General features: G+C 57.9%; 1 protein-coding gene across 2 annotated transcripts in view; it reads left to right on the forward strand.

Annotated features, from left to right (window-relative positions):
• The window catches only part of CLPTM1 (CLPTM1 regulator of GABA type A receptor forward trafficking), a 28,912-nt gene extending 8,944 nt beyond the window's left edge, over positions 1-19,968 (forward strand). The window contains exons 3-15 of one of the 2 annotated variants that reach the window (XM_047709933.1): positions 4,235-4,358; positions 5,568-5,726; positions 8,226-8,343; positions 12,770-12,855; positions 13,668-13,788; positions 14,365-14,609; positions 15,345-15,438; positions 17,365-17,555; positions 17,823-17,918; positions 18,212-18,347; positions 18,931-19,098; positions 19,206-19,306; positions 19,337-19,968. In XM_047709933.1, coding sequence (XP_047565889.1) covers positions 4,235-4,358; positions 5,568-5,726; positions 8,226-8,343; positions 12,770-12,855; positions 13,668-13,788; positions 14,365-14,609; positions 15,345-15,438; positions 17,365-17,555; positions 17,823-17,918; positions 18,212-18,347; positions 18,931-19,098; positions 19,206-19,306; positions 19,337-19,513 — 1,816 coding nt within the window. In that variant the 3' untranslated portion in view covers positions 19,514-19,968. Of the gene's footprint in view, positions 1-4,234; positions 4,359-5,567; positions 5,727-8,225; positions 8,344-12,769; positions 12,856-13,667; positions 13,789-14,364; positions 14,610-15,344; positions 15,439-17,364; positions 17,556-17,822; positions 17,919-18,211; positions 18,348-18,930; positions 19,099-19,205 lie in introns of both variants that reach the window. The other variant, XM_047709932.1, reaches the window with a different exon arrangement.
• The last annotated feature ends 395 nt before the right edge of the window (positions 19,969-20,363 follow it).

Genomic DNA, 20,363 nt, shown 5'->3' on the forward strand with positions numbered 1-20,363 from the left:
GGTAGCGCTGTTGCTGGCTCTAGGGTAGTTCTGTTTTTAATTTTTGGGGGACCCTCTGTGCTGTTATGCACAGTGGCTGCCGCCATCTCCATTCCCACCAGCGGAGCAAGAGGGTTCCTTTTCCTCCATATCCTTGCGCAGCTGAGTTGTTTAAAGGAGCCCTCCTCTTGGCTAGGATGGCCTCATGTGGCCGTAGCCTGCCACCAGGGAGCCTGGCAGACATGGTCTTTATTCTGGGAAACCTCTCACCCTGCTGAAAGCAGGAATTTTGTTCCCGAGGAAGAGGAGGGTGGTTTTGGGTGGCCAACTATGTTTCTCCTCTAGGCTGTCTTACTCGTTTGTTTTTTTTTCCCCCTAAACTTATAAATTGATAAATAATACACACTTATTGTAGAGAGTAAAATCAAAGAATACAGATGCATAGAAAGAAGAAAGTAACAGAGAAGTGTCGCGGATCGGGGACTGTCCCATGAGCACGCACGTGCCATTCACCTCCAGTGAGATTGTTGGTGGATGCTCACAGACAGTTGTTCAGAAGAGAGAAAAACCGAGAACAGCCTGCTTGTCCACACTGGAGGATCAGCTCCAGAAATGGGGGAGGGGGGTGCCGCGGAAGTGGCTGCTAGAGTCCGACGTCGAGTAGGAGCGCAGGTCTGTTCCGACGTCTCAGTCCCCCTACCTCCGAACCGTGTGTGCAGGTTGGCTGATGGTCCCTCTTGTGTCTGAGTTTCCATCTGGAGTTCAGAATCCTGCCAGTTAGCTCGCAGGTCATGAAGGGATGCTATGAGGCTCCGGTATCTGCTCAGAATTGGCCAGGATCACTTTTGTTGTTGATGTTAAAAAAAAACCTTAGAAAATTACAAAGAGAAACAGCTGGAGGAAAAAAGGACAGCAGCCCACCATCCCAGATGCAGTCCACCCTCACACTTCGGTGTGGGCCATGCCCTCCGGCCTGGCGTACTCCAGTGATGCCACCCAGGACGCAAAATTCCTCAGTGTTCCGCCCGGCCTCTTGGGCGCTGTGCCTGACGTGTCCTGACCTTCTTCCACGGCGGGGCCTCTGTTCCCTCTCCCTTCTCTGTTCTACTCTCCCCCGCCGCGTCCAGTAAGCACCTGGAGTTTTCTTACCTATCAGTTTCGTTTCTTTCTTTCTTTCTTTTTTTTTTCCCCATGCTCCAAGCAGCTGCGGATAAAGATTATTTTTATCTTTCCCTTCACTTTTACATAAGAGCAGCCTGTTTTACACAGTTCTGCACCTTGATTTTTTCTCATTAACAGTATATCTTAGAAATCTTTCCACATCAGTACATAAGGGCACTTCCTTCTGATAGACATTTTTAATACAGTTCCAATGGAGGCTCATTTCCTCCCTTAGAACCAGGCCACACCGAGCATCCGCCTGGCTGGGGGCCCGGACACCGTCTTGTCTGGCACTCTGAAAGCGGGGTTCAGGGTTTGTTTTCAGGGGCCTGGGAATTCTCTAAAGCTTCGAGTAGATTGCGTGAGAATGGCCTTTTTGGGGGTGAGAGGGTGGAGTCTGGGATTCACCACCTCTTCATGGTACACCCCTGGTTACCTGGCATGGGGGATGGGACGGGAACCGGGTGGGAAAATGGATGAGATGGGAGAGTGTTCATTCTGTCTTTTTATCTATTTAACATCTTTCTGAGCCCAGGAACGTAGGAGTATCCTAGGTGGGGTGGAACAGAAGATCGAAAGTCTCTTTTTTTTGCTGAGCCAGGAAGTTGAAAGCATTAGGGGAGTGCCAGTTCCTCTATAGGCCTGTTGTCAGAGGGTAGGGCTTCCTGGCCTGGAATGTGTGGATGGAGGCATGTGGCCATGTGCCGTCTGAGAGGATCCACAAAACTGGGGGCCTGTAGATACACACAGGTGCTCTTCAGGGAACTGGGGATCTGGAATCCCTAAAAAACATCTGGTCCAGTCAGCCTCGTTTTACACATGGGGACCCAGAAGCCCAGAGGGAGTGGGACTTCCGCAGGCCACACACTAAGCCAGGGCCAGGCTGCCAGTGGGTGTCCTTGCTCCCACACCCTCCCTTGGCATATGTACTAAAATGGGAGCCTCTCTCGGAGGTGGAGGGTTCCCCCGAGATTACCAGTTCCAGACCTTCCTCAGCCGTGTGCATCAGGGACTTCTTGGGGAGGCAGCAGATGGCTCAGCAGGGCCATGGCCCCTGAGACCCCAGGGGTCCAGAGCTTCTACAGGCCAAGATGAGTCCCTGTGCCTGATCCTGCCCCTCCGTGTGGTTTGGGACCCACCTACACTAGAATTCCCTTGTAGTATTTTTCCATTCCGGAGAGTTTGTCTGCGTCTTTTCCTGTGATGAAACGCTTCGAAAGTACTTACGAGTGTGTACCAGCCTTCGTTCTAGACGGCACATACTTATCACGGGTGCATATGTGTGTGTACTTAGATAGAGATACAGATAGCCATCCACGTATTTAATGCTTACGAACAACCCCATGAGGTAGATGGTGTCATTATTCCCATTTTAACTGGGGAGGAAACGGAGCTCTGGAGAGGTTAAGAGTCTTGCCTGAGGTCACACAGTTGACAGGAGGCAGAGCTGGGCTTCGGGTCCACGTATAGCAGCTTAGAGGCCGAGCGCTCAACCTCTGCTGTATTGCTTCTCGTAGTAATTAATAAGTACTCGTCTCATTTAATAATTACATAGCAGTGTGTGTCTGAGTGACCTGAATTAACGCAATAGCAGTTTTTTATTTCTCTCTCATGTACTGTTCTGGACTTAGACCAGGATTCTGCAGTCTTCTGCAACCCAGATTCTTTCCTGCTTTTTGTTCGACCTTTGTTCGACCTGGGTTTTACCCCTTAGCTGCATGGCCTAAGATGGCTGCTGAAGATCCAGCCATCACAGCTGCCTTCTAGGAGGGAAGAAGGAATCAAGGAGGCATGCTCTGTCTCTTTAAGGACACTTTTCCAAAGCCAGCGCAATACATGGTGTTTACGTCTTACTGGCCAGGACTTCACCCTGTGTCCATTCCTAGCTCTAAGCAAGGCTGGCAGCATCCATCTGGGGTCTCCTCGCACCAGGTTCAAGGCTCTGGCTGTGACTACCTGGTGCCTCCCGGGGAGGACTAGGCCCTGTCTGTCTCCCCTGGTCCTGGGTGTGGTACCACGTGGGGTCTTAGCTTCTTGTATGGTAGCTCTCTAGTTACCTGGTATGGGCCCTCGGCTAACATTACTGTTACCCATCAACACACTAGCAAATGTCCTCAGACACAAAAAAGAAACTTCTTTCTACTGTTTTTGTTCCAGTCTTGCCTTCAGTTTTTACCTGGTAAATCTATAGTCTTGTCTATTTAGTGTTTTTAAGAATATGTACTTACGTATACTCATGTGTAAACTTGATAAAGAACGTACATGAGAACATAATGTGAGCGGAATATAATCTTATTATAGCAGGATATATAAATGTTGATATGTTCTTAGTATATTCATTTTTACTAAGTTTTTCCACTTGGTTGTTTCCTTTTTTTTTTTTTTTAAGATTTATTTATTGATTTATTTTGACAGAGAAAGAGAGAGAGAGCATGCAGGTGCGCATAAGTAGGCAGAGCGGCAGGTAGAGGGAGAGAGAAAAGCAGAGAGCCCGATGTGGGGCTCGATTCCAGGATCCCGGGATCATGACCTGAGCCGAAGATAGACTGTTAACCGACTGCACCCCCCAGGCGCCCCATCCAGTTGATTGTTTTCAACAGCAGTGTTGGTCTGAACAGCCTAGGCCAATATTAACCACAAATTGGGACTAACTCTTTACTCCCTAGCCCCCTTCTCAAGCATTCAGTTGATTTGAAGTCCTAAAACGTTGCTCTCAAAGGTGCTGCACCTCTAAAATGCTGAGATTCTAGATTCTTAGCATTCTCTGACTTTGGGATTCCCGGGGCTTGGCATACTAGGTTTCCTAGGTCCAAGGTTGGAAGGTCTGAGTCTTGCAGCCCTGTGACCACCGGGGGCTGCTGGGGGACTCACAGGGCGGGGGTCTGTGTGGAATCGGGGGCGGGACCCCAGGCATGGTGTCGGGGGCATCTTGTCTTCTCACCTGCCTGGTGACTGCCTTCTTAGGGGCCCTCCCTCCTTGGTCACCAGCCCCGGGTTAGGCCCCCAGCGTGTGCTGTGTCAGAAGGAGGTCGCGTGGGCCCACGCTGGAAAGAAAAGGCTTGGGCCTCACCGTCCGCTCTGCTCGCCTCCGCAGGATCTTCATCATCTGGGTCATCAGCAGCTGGTTCCGCCGAGGGCCGGCCCCTCAGGACCAGGCGGGCCCCGGAGGAGCCCCTCGCGTCGCCAGCCGCAACCTGTTCCCCAAAGACACTTTAATGGTAACCGCTGGCTGGGAGGCCAGACTCGGGAGACAGTTGTGTAGGGGAGGGTGTGAGAGGGTGACATGGGCCGTTGGGATGGACTGGTCCTTGGTTGCTGTCAGCTGGGCACAGGTCCGGGCTTGAGGAGCTCCAGATCCATCCTTAGCCCCTGAGACCAGTGTTGCTCTAGCAGCACCCCAAGGAGAAAGTCAATTCTTTCGTCAGGTTTGTGGGGAAGAGGGACAAAAAAGGGTTCACTCAGTTGTTGAAAAACTGTCTAATGGCATCCTCACGTAATTTATTTCCAAAGTACGTTCAGGTCTTTAAAGTTGCACAGGGAGAAGAAGAAAACAAGTTGCCCAGGGAGGTGTGCAGGGACGGGAAGGGAAGGAGTTGGGGAGAGAGAGAGTGGCAAGCTGGGCAGAGCAGCCCCCAAGAGTGAGAAGAGGGAGGCGCATGCCGTCCTGCTGGGTCCCAAGGGGCCGGGGCTTGGGGTTCAATAGCCCCCGCAGTGAGTGCCCAGACCCCAGTAATCGAGACTTCTCCTGCCTCTCGCTTCTCCGCAGCTTTGGGAACCCCGACTGCATAGCATGCCAGTTAGCGGGGGCAACCACTGCTCAGAGAGGCTGTCCTCGGGCCTTCAGGGCTCTGTTCAGAGACGGGCACAGGTGCCTGAGAAGGGAGGGGGCTGAGGGCTGGCTCCCCATTCCCCCAGCTTTTCTGGAGTCCATTAACGCCCTCGCAGCTCTCTGCTGGGCGTTCTCTGTGAGCCTGCAGAGCTCTGACCAAGCAGGCTCTAAGAGAAGGGAGAAGACCTTTCAAGGAGACTTGATCCCTCTGACCCCAAAAATTCTACCTTTGTTTTGCTGTCTTTAAAGTAAAAATAACGGGGCTCGAATTCAGCTTGCATGCCCTACCGACCGAGCCCATCAGGTGCCGAGCCCGAATTCTGACTGGCAGGCCGGTCATCCTTCCAGTGTTCTTTTGCTCATGGATGCCACAGACTCAGACCAGGACAGCCATGGTGGGGGGTGGAGGGAAGAGACACTGGGTTCTCCGCCCAGGCTGCTGTTCTTCCCCGGCCCCCTCTTCACTGCCCACACACAATCGGTCATCTGAGTGTGCTGACCGCTGCCCCGGCTCTTGGTCTACTCGTTCTTCGGCCGCCGTCCGAGGCCCTCAGCAGCCGCCCTGAGCCCCCTCCCTGCCCTGCTCCCTTGCCCGCAGAACCTGCACGTGTACATCTCCGAGCACGAGCACTTTACAGACTTTAATGCCACATCAGCGCTCTTCTGGGAGCAGCACGACCTCGTGTACGGCGACTGGACTAGTGGCGAGAACTCTGACGGCTGCTACGAGCACTTCGCCGAGCTCGACATCCCACAGGTGCGGGCAGCTCCCGGGCTTGGGCTCCAGGGCTGTGCTGCTCCTGCTGAAGGGCCTCTTCTTGAACCGGCTCCTGGTCCTGCAGCTTGAGTTCAGGCTCTGAGCCTGGCGCTGCTGCCGTTCCCATGCTGTGTGACCACAGGGAGGCCCCGGAGGTCTCTGGGCCTTGGCCTCCCCATCTGAAAAATATAAATAGGGTTGGAATTGGCCTCAGATCCTCCCAGCTACCTCCAAGGGCATGTAAACCTGTGCTTTAAACAAGGAAAGGATTAGGAACTGACCTTGGGGGTGGACCAGGCAGCCCTGTTTGAAAGTAGTAGTTAATACCAATGGAGCACTTACTGTGTAGGGCATCAAGCTAGGCCGACTGGTGGGAACCTCCCTGCTGCCTTAGGAAGTGGCCCCTATCCTCTCTGTTTGACTGACTGATAAGGAAACTGAAGTACAGAGAGCTTGGGTGACATATAAGGTCAGAGATCTTGTGAGAGATTTGAACTCAGGTGCTCTGGACTCTGGCATCTCCAGGCTCAAATCCTGCTTCCTCCAGGAAGCCTTCCTTGACAGTCAAGCTCAGGCAGTGGTTCCTCTCTGGGCTTCTGCATCTAGGCCTGTGCACTCTGGGTTGTCACTCCCAGAGCTGGTTTGGTCACTGTTGTGTCCCCAGCTCTGCTCAGCATGGGACCAGTACATCAGCAAATACACCAGTCAGTGAATGTGATGAATCAGTGGGTGTTGATATCCCTTTGGGGCTACCCTCTCATTCACTTCTCCCCAGCAGGTCTTCTCCTCAGCCCCTGGGGCAGGGGGCATGTCTGCTCCATCTGGGTGCCTGGAAGCAGGGTCTGGGCTCCCGTCTTTCTGAGGCAGGTGGGATAACTCTGCCCGGAGTGGTTCCACCGAGACTTCTGGCCAGCCTCCAGAGCCCTCCCTGAGATGAGATCCCAGGAAGGGCAGCAAGTTGGTTGGTGGAAGCCGTTCCTAAGCATGCCATTCTATCCCCCCTTTCCAGCTTTGTGGCTGATTTTATTTTATTTATTTTTTTTTTTTAAGATTTTTTTTTTTTTTTTTGACAGACAGAGATCACAAGTAGGCAGAGACGCAGGCAGAGAGAGAGGAGGAAGCAGGCTCCCCGTCGAGCAGAAAGCCCGATGTGGGGTTCGATCCCAGAACCCTGGGATCATGACCTGAGCCTAAGATAGAGGCCTTAACCCACTGAGCCACCCAGGCGCCCCTTTGTGGCTGATTTTAATTCACTATTTGCATTTCCCATGCAGAGCCACAGGGGAAGCACCAGGTTTGGTCAGAAGTGAAAGGGCAGGAGGGTGGGGGGTGGAGCCCAGCCAGAGCCTTTCCTGGGGTTTCTGTGGGAAAAGCAAGGCAGGCAGGGGTAACAGCTTAGGACTGGCTCCTTCGGATGTCAGATGTCAGTGGGCTGTCAGCTAGAGGGGTGGTCTCCAGCTGCATGTACCCTGTCCTGGGTGATTTAGGGAAGCTTAGTGTATATGAGGTTTTAGATCAAGAGAGTAGGTGGAGTGTGGGCTTGGGATTGGCTGGTTTGCATTTGAAAGATGTGTTCAAAGGCAGGTGAGTTGTTTCTAGGAATTCAGAACCCTGGAAGGGGCAAGTCTCCCCACCAGCTAAGAACCCCTCCTCCCTCCCCCCACCCCATCACCCCTCCACACACACCGTCCCAAGGTGTTAAAACAGTAAAATATACAAAGTATGATGAGCACAGAGGTGTGCTTAAAAGGCAGGGAAGTGAAGGGGACGAGTAAATCCAAGTTCTGAATGGAGCTCTGATGGAGACCTCCAATCGGCCTTGGCCGTCCCCTCGGGGCCTCTGGCAAGTGGCCACCCTCTTGGCTTTCCTCATCTGTAACAGGTAGAGGTGAGACTAGTCCTGGTCCCGGGGATATAGTAGGTGACAGGCACAGGCAGAGCGGGGGACACAGATGGGGAGAGGCAGAGCCGCACAGGAGCCCACAGGCTAGGTTCATATCCACTCATTCACCATGTTACACAATCCCTGCTTGAGGCCTGTGGCCTCGTCTAGAAAAGAGGGGTCGTCACACCATGCAAAGTGCCAGGCTTATGTGCGTCAGTTGCACAAATGTGAGCGTGCTGGGTTTGGTGGGGACCACCTGAAGTGCCTGGAGTGGGGCCCTGGCCTTCATTTTACTGTCAAGTGGGGTGATTACTGGCGTTTATCGACCTTCTGGGTGCTCTCGGATAGTCTTCCCGGCGCTGCTTACCTGCAGGGCACAGGCAGGCGTGGAGGCCCGGCTGGGCAAGGTGGAGCCTAGGGTTCCCACAGCCAGCGTGTGCTCCTTCTGGGACTCCAGTCTCAGCGGGTCTGACGTGAGCAGTTTGCTCTCGGTCGCTCAGCTCCACGGCCCACCCAAGCGCTCAGTCCCGGGGAGCCCAGGGTGGTGAGGCTGTGGGGCCTGGCACTGGGAGGGGCTTCAGCATGTCCTTTCTCCCTGTTGGCCCGCCTTGCAGAGCGTGCAGCAGAATGGCTCCATCTACATCCATGTCTACTTCACCAAGAGTGGCTTCCACCCAGACCCCCGGCAGAAGGCCCTCTACCGCCGGCTCGCCACGGTCCACATGTCACGGAGTAAGCACCCCTGCTGTGCGGTGGGGACCCCACCCCTCACCCCACCCAGTGCCAGGCCCACCAGGGCAGGTGGGAGGCCCTGGCCCAGGGAGGCTGGGGATGGTGGGCTGGGCTCAAGCCCCATCTACCCTCTGTGCCTCTGTGGACACCTATGCGTGGATGGGAGAGGAGGCAAAGAGCAGGCAGAGAAAGGGACTGTTGAGGGGCAGGGGACTGTGTTCCTAGAAGAGCGGGGCTGGCTCATGTTCACTGCTGGGCCTGGTCAGAGCAGATACTCAAGGATGGTCTGTGAAGGAACAACAGAAGGAGTGAGCAGGGCAGACAGGAGGGCCTTGGCCCTGCTGGATCCAGTGTGAGGTCTGTAAATGCGTCTGTGTACCCCGGACCGCGCGAACACAAGCTGCGCAAATGTGCCGCCCTTGGGGGGCCTTGTGCGGAGGAGCCTGGCTCCCAGGTGGCCCGTTCGGCAGGTCCCGTGTGAGGGCACTGTGAGGGCCGTGTAGCCAGACAAGGTCCGCCCTTCTCTCTCTGGCTGGCCCCTCGGCCATCCCAACTGTGAGCACAAACCCCAGGGACTGTGAGTAACCCCAGGAAGCCTTGGGTCAGGGCGAACCGTTTGCGACCTCTGACGTGGCCCAGCAGCAACCGGGGGTTTTCTCTGCCCAGAGCATTGCATTCCGTTTCATCTGTTCTTGCACAGCCATGGTTCAAAATTCAAGTAATTCAACAAGACTGTGCAAGTCCTCAGTCTTCTGTTCACCCCTCGCCGCCCCACCCCCCACAGCCACCACCCTCAAGCTCCCTCGCTGTTTCTCTGCTGCGTAACCTCCGGAGCTCCCCCGGACCAGCCCATACTGCAGTTGCTTGGTTTTTCAGTTTGACGTATTTTCTCTGGACTTCCCCCTTTGGAAGAGAGAACCCCAAGCCAGGAAGGCGATTTTGAGGAGCTAAATATTCAGTGTTTAGGTGCTTTGGAGCACGTGGCTTATTGGCATTGGAGTCCTTTTCCCCTTCCAGTCCAGCTTCTCGTTTGGATCAGTCGTGGTCATGTGCTTTTCCTCCCTCTTTGTCCCTTAGTCCACTGTCTCCTGACTGGCAGCCCTGGGGGTCTCTCCATGCTTGAGTTTCAGCAGATCTAGAGACTCAATCAGCGGCTCCTTCAGAAAGTTCCCGTTGCCCCGCCATGAATCCCGTATGCCCGCCTTGCTTTTGTTTCCTTGCGCTTGGGGATTTAGTTGCCATCCCTCTGGCTGTTTCTGTGCGGGGCCGCGATAGAGGTGGCTCTGCTTGGGTGGGTTAGGCCTTCCCTAATTTGGGGGATATAAAAATATCCCAAAGGATAATTTTTTCATTGTCCTCTGTAGTGGACAAAACAAACAGTTGGTGAACCTGTATCAGCCTCCACGGCTGGTCTGGAAAAGTCCCCTGTGTGTGCCAAGCCCTCTTCTATGAGCGTGTCTGTGGGCTGTGATCTCTGGGGTGATCTGCCCAGCTGGCTTCCATTGGCGGGGTCTGTAGGCAGAGGCGAGCACAGCTGAGTGTGGTTTGCACGGGTAGTCTCCACAGCCACGGTCCCGTGAGCAGCGTGGCGCAAGGATCCTGCTTAAATGTGCCTGATGCCTCAGAGGTTGCCTTGGCCATGACCCAGGGGAGCGGCTGCTCCCTGGCATCCCATGTGCCCCCGGTCGACGCCACTGTTCTCTTCTGTGGTTCGGCCTTTGGTGAGCATGGTCTGTAGCAAGGCGTGGTTGAGGTCACATTCACGGTCAGTGTGACACATGTTAACATGGTCTGCAAAGGAGGATCTGCAGCCCTTGGACCCGAAAAGCCCACTAGGATCCTGCAGGCCTCCTCCTCCCGTTTCTCAGCTGGGACCTCTTGGGGCAGGACGTGAAGAGACTCCTAACTGGCCACACACCGAGTCCAGAGGGAAGAACGAGAGTATGGGATCAGAGAAGCCCCGTTTCTCCCCAAAGGGCCCGTAGTCAGTGCCTAGAGCAGCATGGTCCTATAGATACAACGCCAGCCCCGCACATCCATTATGCACTCTAGTTAGTGGCCATTGAAGTCAGCATGTTGTCATTTCAACATGTAATCAGTGTAAAAAATTAGCGAGATACCTTACATTCTTCTTTGCATTAAGCTTCGAAGTCCACTATATGTTTTGCCCTCACAGCAGATCTTGGTTTGGACTAGCCACATGGTCAGTGTCCGTAGCCTCATGGGGCCACGACTTTACTGGCTGGTACGGTTCTAGAAGCTGTAACTCCGAGAAAAGGCGATTCTTCCCCCTGACAGAAACCAGGTCCACCTCATGTTACAGTCCAGTCTGAATGCTCCCCAGTTGTAGAGTGTTCTCCACTTGAGCCAAAGCCTCTCTGCTCCTGGGGCTCGGCTGCGCACAGCTCCTCCCTTCCCTGGACAGCCTCTCCCAGGTGTGGAACAGCAGCAGAGTGCGTCCCCCTGCAAGGTTTCCTCCAGGATGCCCACCCTCTGATGTTTCCTGTGCTCCCCGGAGGTGGGGGCAGGGTCTCGCATGAACAAACATGGTAGAAGTGGGGGGTAGCATTCATGTTAACAAGAAAGAGCAGCATGGCCTGGGCTGAAGCTGAGGCCCAATTCCCGGAAGCATTTTTGAACTTGAGCTCATCCATAGACTCCAAAAGCCCCAAGTCCTGGTTCGGGGTTGGGGGGTTGGTGGGAGGGATCTGGGCCCTGCGGTTTGCGGAAGTGTGAAAGTGTGACGGGCAGGGATGCTGCCTGGCTGTGCTCTTCACAGTGGTCCTGCCAAGAGGGGGCGGTGCTTTGAGCCCCCCTCCCCAGAGGAGGGACTAAAGCTCAGGGAAGTGACCTACTCACCAGCGTCCCTCAGGGAGACAGAGCCAGGATGTGACCCCGGAGCCCCTGCTCCTGGCCAGCTCCCTTCCCATTTCCCCACCTCTCCCGGCCCCAGAGGCCTTGGTTCATCTTAGCGTAAGGAAGACCTGAAAAGTACCAGGCCAGGTTGGTGGCGGGGAGATGGGACGTAAGCAAGTACTGGCCTCCTTTTCCTGGCAGGTGTTGGTTGGCAGGGTGGCAGGGAGCCTGTAGCCCACCTGGCCCCCACAAGAGGAAGTGCGGCCCGCTCCTGGCTCGGGAGTCACTGTGCAGTATTTCTCACATTGGTGGCTTGTCCAGAGCTGTCCGCAGTTCTATTATTCATGGGTTCTGTTTGTCAGTTGTGGGGTTCACAGACTGGAGCAGGCAGAGAGCAGACAAGCCAGCTGATGGGGAGGCGAACTTGGGTCCAGGATAAAAAGTCGTGAGGGAAGGGGCACCTGGGTGGCTCAGTGGGTTAAGCCTCTGCTCAGGTTGTGATCTCAGGATTCTGGGATTGAGCCCTGCATCAGGCTCTCTGCTCAGCAGGAAGCCTGCTTCCTCCTCTCTCTCTGCCTGCCTCTCTGCCTGCTTGTGATCACTGTCTGTCAAATAAATAAATAAAATCTTTTTTTTTTTTTTAATCTTATTTATTTATTTGACAGAGATCACAAGTAGGCAGAGGCAGGCAGAGAGAGAGGAGGAAGCAGGCTCCTGGCCAAGCAGAGAGCCCGATGCGGGGCTCGATTCCAGGACCCTGGGATCATGACCCAAGCTGAAGGCAGAGGCTTTTAACCCACTGAGCCACCCAGGCACCCCTAAATAAATAAAATCTTTAAAAAAGAAGTGGTGAGGGAGAAGGAAATGGTGAGTGGGACGGGCAGGGAAGCATGCAGAAGAGGAGCAGTTCACCAGGGACCAGAGGGCTTTGAAGGAGCCCACCGGGAAGGTTCTGGCCATGGTGGATTCGTGCCAGGGAGATGGAGCCACACCTCCAAAGGCCCAGGGCTGGCAGATTTGAGGAAGGAGGTGGGCGAAGAAGGAAAAGTGGTCAGTGGGGCCATGGTGAGCATCGCAGATGCCCTGCTTGGGGAGCGGGAGCCTTCTGGGCTTCTGGAGCAGCAGGACGTGAGCAGACACTTTGTTTAAGAGAATGGTTGTTTGTATGGAGAGCAGGTCATGGGGACAAGAGTGGCCACCAGCAGTCTGGTGAGGACTGTGGCCATTGGGAGGGGGACGCCGTGGCTGGCCCGCAGTGGGGCCCTGTTGGTTGGAGGAGTGGTTGGAGGTGAGACGCGTGCTGCGGGCTGTCCCTGGAACGGCCAATGGAACGTTTGGAGCAGATTCTGGAGAGAGGAGACGCCAGGTTTTTGCCTGGGGCAGTTGGGTGGGTGTTGGTGTCCCTGCCAAGATGGTGAAACGGATGGGTGAGGTCCGAGAGGGCTGCTCAGGCTCTCCGGCCCCCGTTGCTGTCCCCTTGTTTTGGGGTGCAAGAGTGCAGCCAGGAGACGAGCGAGTGGCTGGTGCCAGCTCTCCTCCCTGCCCTCTTGCCTCCGCCTCCCTCCCACAGTGATCAACAAATACAAGCGCCGGCGATTCCAGAAAACCAAGAACCTGTTGACGGGAGAGACAGAAGCCGACCCAGAAATGATCAAGGTGAATGTGAGCGGGGCCGCGGGGCCTTGGGCAAGCATCTGGGCCCTTCACAGCCCTGCAGCCAGCCCCCGGGGTCCCCCTTGGGCGCTGCCACGGAGCAGAGCCTCTGTGGAGGCTGAGTCTGGCTGCCTCACCGGCAGGGGTGCACTCTCTTCTCGGGAAACTGGGTGGGAATCCGGGGCGGCTCTGGGCGAGGGCGTGGCAGCCAGCAGCCACGCAGCAGGTGCTTAGGCGCTTCCCACCAGCCCCGGCGAGAAGGTCCCGTCACTGTTCCATCTTCAGACAAGGAGACTTGGCCCAAGTGTCACATCCAGGATGCGGTGGGCCCCAGGGCCCAGGCTCAGCCCGGCCCAGAGCCGGGGGCTGATAGTGAGCCCAGAGCAGGAATCCTACGTGGCAGGCTGGGGGCGCTGGGGTGTGAGCCTGTGCTGGCACCGAGATCCTTCCTTTCTCCGCAGCGAGGGGAGGGATGGGACGGGAGGTGTGGCCCCCAAGCACAGGTGGCATGTGGGTCCCACATCCATGCTGTCATGAGGCCGGGCTTCACAGCCTGGCATGTGACCCTGTCCACATCCTTGGGCCTCAGTGTCCTGCTCTGTTAGGTGGCTGGGGGGAGGCCATGGGGAGATGCTGTGGAGGCTGGCCTGGGGATCATCTGGGGTAAGCCCTTGGCTAGCTGTCGCCGTGGGGCAACCATCACTGTGGGGGTTGCCCTTCTGCTGTTGTAATGTCACGGGAGCCTGCAGGGAGAAGCGGGAAGGTGCCTCGGAGGCCTCCCTCCCCCAACCCCGCCTCACCCCATCTTCCCTCAGAGGGCTGAGGACTACGGGCCTGTGGAGGTGATCTCCCACTGGCATCCCAACATCACCATCAACATCGTGGACGACCACACACCGTGGGTGAAGGGCAGCGTGCCACCGCCTCTGGACCAGTGTGAGCCCCCCCCCACACCCCTGGGCCCCAGCCCTGACTCCCTCTGCAATCTGCCTGGGTCTCTACCACTCCCAGGGTCCCTGCCTATTCCCCTCCTGTCCCCCCCCGGCACTCCTCTGTTTCTCCTCCCCGCCGTACTTCCCGGTGACCTCCACACTGACCCCCGGGCGCCCAAACCCATCCTCTGGCAAGTCTCACCTGGCCCATGAGCTGTGGCCGACTTTGGAAGTCAGGACAGTGTCCCTGAGAAACCTGGATTCCTGACTTTTCTTACAAAACCCTGGTATGTGGCCATCGCAGGGCAGCCGTGGGTTGGAGCTGAGCCACAGACAGCCCTTTCAGGTGGGGCCTGTCCGGCCCTCTCTACCCTGTCCCCTCCATGGAGGTCAAGCAGCTCTTCAGCTCCCTATGGTGTAGCTGAGAGGCATCCCCTGTTCTCTGGTCTCTGTCAGGGGTCCCCAGGGACATCTGAATCTGCCACCTTTGGCCTTGGGGGCCCAAGGGATGTCTCCACCCTCTTGGGTGCCAGCGGTCTCCAGCCCCGCTGAGCGGTGCCCCTGCCCCATGTGCCCGCAGATGTGAAGTTCGACGCCGTGAGCGGGGACTACTACCCTATCATCTACTTCAACGACTACTGGAACTTGCAGAAGGACTACTATCCCATCAACGAGAGCCTGGCCAGCCTGCCGCTCCGCGTCTCCTTCTGCCCGCTCTCGCTCTGGCGCTGGCAGCTCTACGCCGCCCAGAGCACCAAGTCGCCCTGGAACTTCCTGGGGGATGAGCTGTATGAGCAGTCAGATGAGGAGCAGGACTCAGTGAAGGTGAGGCTGGATGGGGGCTTTCCAGCCCCTTCTGAGCTGCATGAGGGGAAGGGGAAGTGGCCCGCCAGCAGCCTGGGGACCTCCAGCCCAACCTCCCTGGCCAGTTTCACAACCTCCCGGGCCCCCTCCCACAGCAGGCCCCGGCTGGCTCTGGCGGTCCTGTCTCTGAGGCTTTCTGGGGACCTCCTTATCATCCTTGTCATGGCTTTTCTGTCGGCTGAGCCAGGCCTTCAGGTCTGGAGCTGCATCCCTGTCCCCACCCCAGCCTGTCTCCTTGACCCTGGGCTCTGACTCCGAGTCTCTGCTCTCTCTTGCTGCGTCCTTGAATATCTTCTGTTCCCACCTTTCTATTGGCCTGTGACTGTGATCTGGTGACTCGTCTGTGTCTCCCTGAGCTTGTTTTTGGGGCTGCGTTTCCAGTCCTCACCCTGGCTGTCCCTTCATCTGTCTCGATCACCCTGCCTCTCACCCCGTCAGTCTCTCCACTGCCCCCCCCGCCGCCCACCCCCGCCTGTCTGCACAGCACTCGCCCGGCCCTCCGTGCCCCTCTGCCTATCCTCACCCTCTGTCCTACTGACTGGCATGCTCTTTCCTTCCCTGGGGCAGCCCCAGGGCTCAGGGCCTCTGGGATCCAGGGGAAGGAGAATGGGGCTGGCTAATGAAGGTGCGCAGTGGTCAGCTCTGGGCAAGGGCACAGCCGTGCTCACAGGCCTTGCCCCCCACCCCCACCTCCAGGTCGCGCTCCTAGAGACCAACCCCTACCTGTTGGCGCTCACCATCATCGTGTCAATTGTGCACAGTGTCTTTGAGTTCCTGGCCTTCAAGAACGGTAGGGTGGGACCCTGGGGCCAATGGGAGGCCATGGGGGGCTGGGGATAGGAGGGTGGGGGGTGGGGCTTGCTCTCTATGTGGGGTCTCTCAGCCCCACTCTCCAGAGGCCTGAGGAGCTGGGGAAGGTAATGGCCCTGAAACTCCCAGCCCAGAAACTCCCATCCTGCGGGTGTGGCGCCAGGGAAGGAGCTGGCCTGCTGCTCCGGCAGAGTCTGGGATGGCGCCACCAGGAAGCAGGGCTGGGGAACTCCGAGGCTGCAATCAACCAGGGAAGCCCCCGAGCCTCTCCTGCTGCCCTGCACAGCAGGCTTTTCTTTGGGGGAGGCCCCTCAAGTTTGAGTGCATGGGGCCCACCTGAGTGGGGTGGTGACAGCCCTGTCCCCAAAAGGCCCCTAGGTTGCAGAGGCCAGCAGTGCTGATGGCCAGCATTTGAGGGGGGCCTGGCCAAGCGCCAGGCATTGTTCTTAGCACCCTCGTGGGTCAGCTTGTGGCGTCCCCATGGCCCCGGCCCCGCGAGGAAGCCTGTCATTGCTTCTGTGCTTGCAGGTGAGGAAGCGGAGACTCAGAGAGGGTGGGTAACTTGCCCATAGTCTCACAGGTCCCAAGTGACAGAGCCAGAATTGGGACCCAGGAGGGGGCTCCAACACCCACTTTCCCCCTCTAAGCCCGTGTGGTCCACTGCGTCCTTCCCTCGAGAGGCACGGGTCTGTGGGAGGCCTGTTGCGCTACAGCGTGTGCGAGGAGCAGCCCTCATGGGTGTACGCGTTATTAAGACAATGTTGCTGCGATCGAGCATCACATTCCAGAAGTTGTTAACATCCAAACTGGACAGTAGGCGGTGCCGCCCACCGGGACGGGGGGAGTTGTTAGCTGTGCATGGCCACGCCTGCTGACTTCCAGCCAGGTCGTCTGCGGTCCCACTTCCTCCTGAGAGACAAGGGCACAGAGGGTACGGTCCCTCGCCTGAGGTCACCCAGCGGGGGCCTGGGCCGCTGGCGCCTTTACACCCTGTGCTTGTTGCCTCCCTGGTCTGAGGCGGGACTCATATCTACCAGCCTCCAACAGAACTCCATCTCCAGATCCGTTCTTCCCAGTCAGGACTTGGGGGGGGCTCTAGGAGTATCCTCCTGAGGTCTCCTCAGGGCCTGATGGTCTGATGGGGGGTGGGGCAAGCCTGCTGAGTGTGTCAGAGCTCTGGAATCGGAATCAGAGTGGGTGGGCGGCCTTGCACGCGTCGCAGAGCCAGCCCTGTGTGACTCTGGGCCTGGCTCTACTTCCTCAAGGCAGGCATTGTGGTGGGCTGGCCACCGTGGCTGCGGGAGTTGGACAGCGCTGGTACCCGCTTTGGCCCATGGGAGGCCAGGACTCAGAGAGGGATTGCCTGGCCCTGTGGGTGGGGGTCCACCAGGGGCACAGGAAGGAGGTCTGGTTGGGGACCAGACGTTAGGACCTTATCTGCACCCCAGGAGTGTCTGAGGTCCTTCTGGATTTCAAAATGGTGGGCTGGAGGAGCTGGTCTCGAAGTGCACATCCCAGAGCCTCCTGTCGAGGGGAGCATGGCACCAGGTGGACAGCCTGGTTCTGGGGTTGTGCGCACCTGGCTCACATCCAGATCCTGCCAGGGCAGGCTCTGCAACCTGAGGAACGGGGCTTCCTTGACCAGCCTCTGCTTCTGGCGTGTGGCAAGCACAGGACATGGCAGGGGCAACCGTCCCTGTCCCTGTCCTTGCAGCCACCATCCTGTCGACTGCTCTGGGTGGCGCCTGTGAGGCAAAGACTCTTCATGGAAGGGGATGGTGGTGTGCACCCCACCCCCTTGGCAGACCCAGTGCCATGTTGGGGTTCTGAGGAGGACGGGACCTGAGGGAGCTGCGGGAGGGACTCGGAGGTGCCCCAGCTCGGCTTCACCCCAACCCTTGCGCAGATATCCAGTTTTGGAACAGCCGGCAATCTCTGGAGGGCCTGTCCGTGCGCTCCGTCTTCTTCGGCGTTTTCCAGTCTTTCGTGGTCCTTCTCTATATCCTGGACAACGAGACCAACTTCGTGGTCCAGGTCAGCGTCTTCATCGGGGTCCTCATCGACCTCTGGAAGATCACCAAGGTCATGGACGTCCGGGTAAGGCCGGGCCACTGTGTTGTTGTGGGGGCCGCTGGGGGCTTGGAATGGGGGTTGTCTGCCCCAGCCAGACCCTGGAGCTGGCCCCTGGGGGTTTCCCAATGCCTGTCGCACTCCCAGGACCAAGGGGATTTTCGCACCAGGGGATTTTTTGGGTCACTCGTGGGGCAGGGGAACTGGGAACAGTGAGGAAGGGCAGGGGCTTGAGCTGGCGTGGGAGTGTGAGCCAGGGTGGCAGCTGACCACGGCCTCCCTCCCTATCTGCAGCTGGACCGGGAGCACAAAGTGGCAGGACTCTTTCCCCGCCCAACATTCAAAGACAAGTCCACGTACATCGAGTCCTCGACCAAAGTATATGATGATGTGAGTCTCCCCCACAGTGGACCCCCAGGAGGGTCTCCAAGCACCCACACACCCCAGACCAGGAGAGGGGCAGTGGGTGGGGTCCAAGGCATCTGCCTGCCGACTGCTGAGCCCATCCATTCTTTATGGCCTGGGTCACACCCTCCAGGGTTCCGGGCCCGCTGTGTATACTTCCTGTCCAAGTCCAGAGTTCCCAGGGCCACCTGGAAATTCCCCTGGTCTGGCCTGCCGGTCCAGGTGTGGGTGGGTGAGGGTGGGGAGCAGGGGTTCCAGCCCTGCCCTGTGCCCCACAGATGGCGTTCCGGTACCTGTCATGGATCCTCTTCCCACTCCTGGGCTGCTACGCGGTCTACAGCCTCCTGTACTTGGAGCACAAGGGCTGGTACTCCTGGGTGCTCAGCATGCTCTATGGCTTCCTGCTGACCTTCGGTGAGCAGCCCCCCGCCGTGCTCGGCCCTCCTGTGTGGGCCAGACTCAGCAGCACACGTTCCCCGGTCCACACTGGGTCACGCAGGGGGCCCGCTGGGTCCTGTCAGCCGGGCCCTGCCCTCCTCGTGCTCCTGGTCCCATGCGGGAGGGACTCATCCCCAGACGGGGACGACCCCGGGTGGGCAGAGGTGGCACGTGAGGAGCCTCGGGGGGGTGCCCGGCCTAGTGGGCTGGGGAGGACTTCCATGGGGCCATGCATAGTGCGTTTAGTCATTGTCCTCGGGGCCCCTTCAGAGTAGACGAGCGGACAGGCATGTTGCAGCACATGGCAAGTGCCACGAGGGGCTAAAGTTAAGGGGGTGGGGAGACCTCTCTTGGGAGATGGTATGCACATCGAGGCCCAAAAGATGCCCAGGGGGCTGGTGAAGAAGCTGCGGTAAGATGTGCCTGGGCGCGGGAGCGGCTGGGCGGCCAGGGCAGCCAGAGGACAGCACAGGGACAGAGACCGGATGTGCAATCAGAGAGGTTGGGGGTCAGGGCACCCCTTCCTCTGCTCATGGGGCTCCTGCCGTCATCACCGCAGGCTTCATCACCATGACCCCGCAGCTCTTCATCAACTATAAGCTCAAATCCGTGGCCCACCTGCCCTGGCGCATGCTTACCTACAAGGCCCTCAACACCTTCATCGACGACCTGTTTGCCTTTGTCATCAAGATGCCCGTCATGTACCGGATAGGCTGCCTGCGGGACGGTGAGGGCTGCGGGGCGAGGGGGGCGCCTGCTCTGGCCTCAGGGCTCAGTCTGGGGCTGCCGGGCGGGCCCCTTCCCTTCACACAGCCCCCCTCACCCTGCCCCCAGATGTGGTCTTCTTCATCTACCTCTACCAACGGTGGATCTACCGCGTCGACCCCACGCGGGTGAATGAGTTTGGCATGAGTGGCGAGGCCCCGACGGCAGCCGCCCCTGTGGCCGAGGCCCCGACAGCAGCAGCAGCAGCAGCAGGGGCCCTTCCACCCCCACCCGCCCTGGCCCCCACCACAACTGCCGCCGCCGCCAGGGAGGAGGCCTCTACGCCCCTGCCCGCCAAGCCCACCCCAGGGGCCAGCTCCACTAGCGAGCCCCAGGAAGCCCCTCCAAAGCCAGCAGAGGACAAGAAAAGGGATTAGCCGCCCCTGGTTGTCCTCTTCCGCTCCGGCTCCTGGTGACCATCACCCCTCCCCCTGCTGCCCTGGTCCCCTTCGCCTCCCCTCCCTGTCGCCCTTTCCCTGGACAGATCGGGCCAGGGTGGCGGGAGGCCCCCCTCGGGCCGGAGCCCAGCGTGTGTCGCAGGGGCCGGGGCAGGCCAGGGCACGTTGTCTGTGGAGGCGCCGTCTGTCCGTACGTTCCTCTGTGTTTCTCGCCATCTCACCCTGCCTGCCCAGCACCATTGGGAATCATGGTGAAGCGACGTGGCGTTGCCCAGGTTGGGGGGCCCGGCGGGGGAGCGGCTGGGGCCCCTATGTGGGACACCCACGGCCATTTGTCATCTTGTCCCTTGTCCCCTGGCCACGCCCCTCCTCCCAGACCACCGCCCTTTAACACAGTCTGGATTTAATAAATTCATATGGGTGTTTAACTTAAACTCAGCAACCCCCCTTGTGCCTGCCTTCCTCTCCAGCCCCCGGGGGGTAGCTTCACCCGGGCTGGGGATGGTTCTCATTGGGTTTGCGAGGGAGACCTGCAGGGTGCAGGACACAGTAAAGTGGGAGACAGGGACTGTCGGGGCCAGGCCCTTCTTAACCTTCTCCCCCTCCCAGCAGCCTTCTGAGGGGCTTCTGTAACTGTCCCCATTTTGCAAATGGGAAGCTGTGCGCTGGGGCCTTCTTGTACAACGAGGCTGTGTCTGGCCAGCCGTGGCTCAGAGCCCTGCCTGTGCCCACTGATTGTCTCCTGGCCTCACGAGTAGACACCCGCTGTCCTGATCATTTCCCGTCAGAATGACTTGTTCAGCGGGCCCCACACACTGGACACATAAAC

Source organism: Lutra lutra, chromosome 17, assembly GCF_902655055.1.
Source record: "Lutra lutra chromosome 17, mLutLut1.2, whole genome shotgun sequence".
Classification (NCBI taxonomy): domain Eukaryota; kingdom Metazoa; phylum Chordata; class Mammalia; order Carnivora; family Mustelidae; genus Lutra; species Lutra lutra.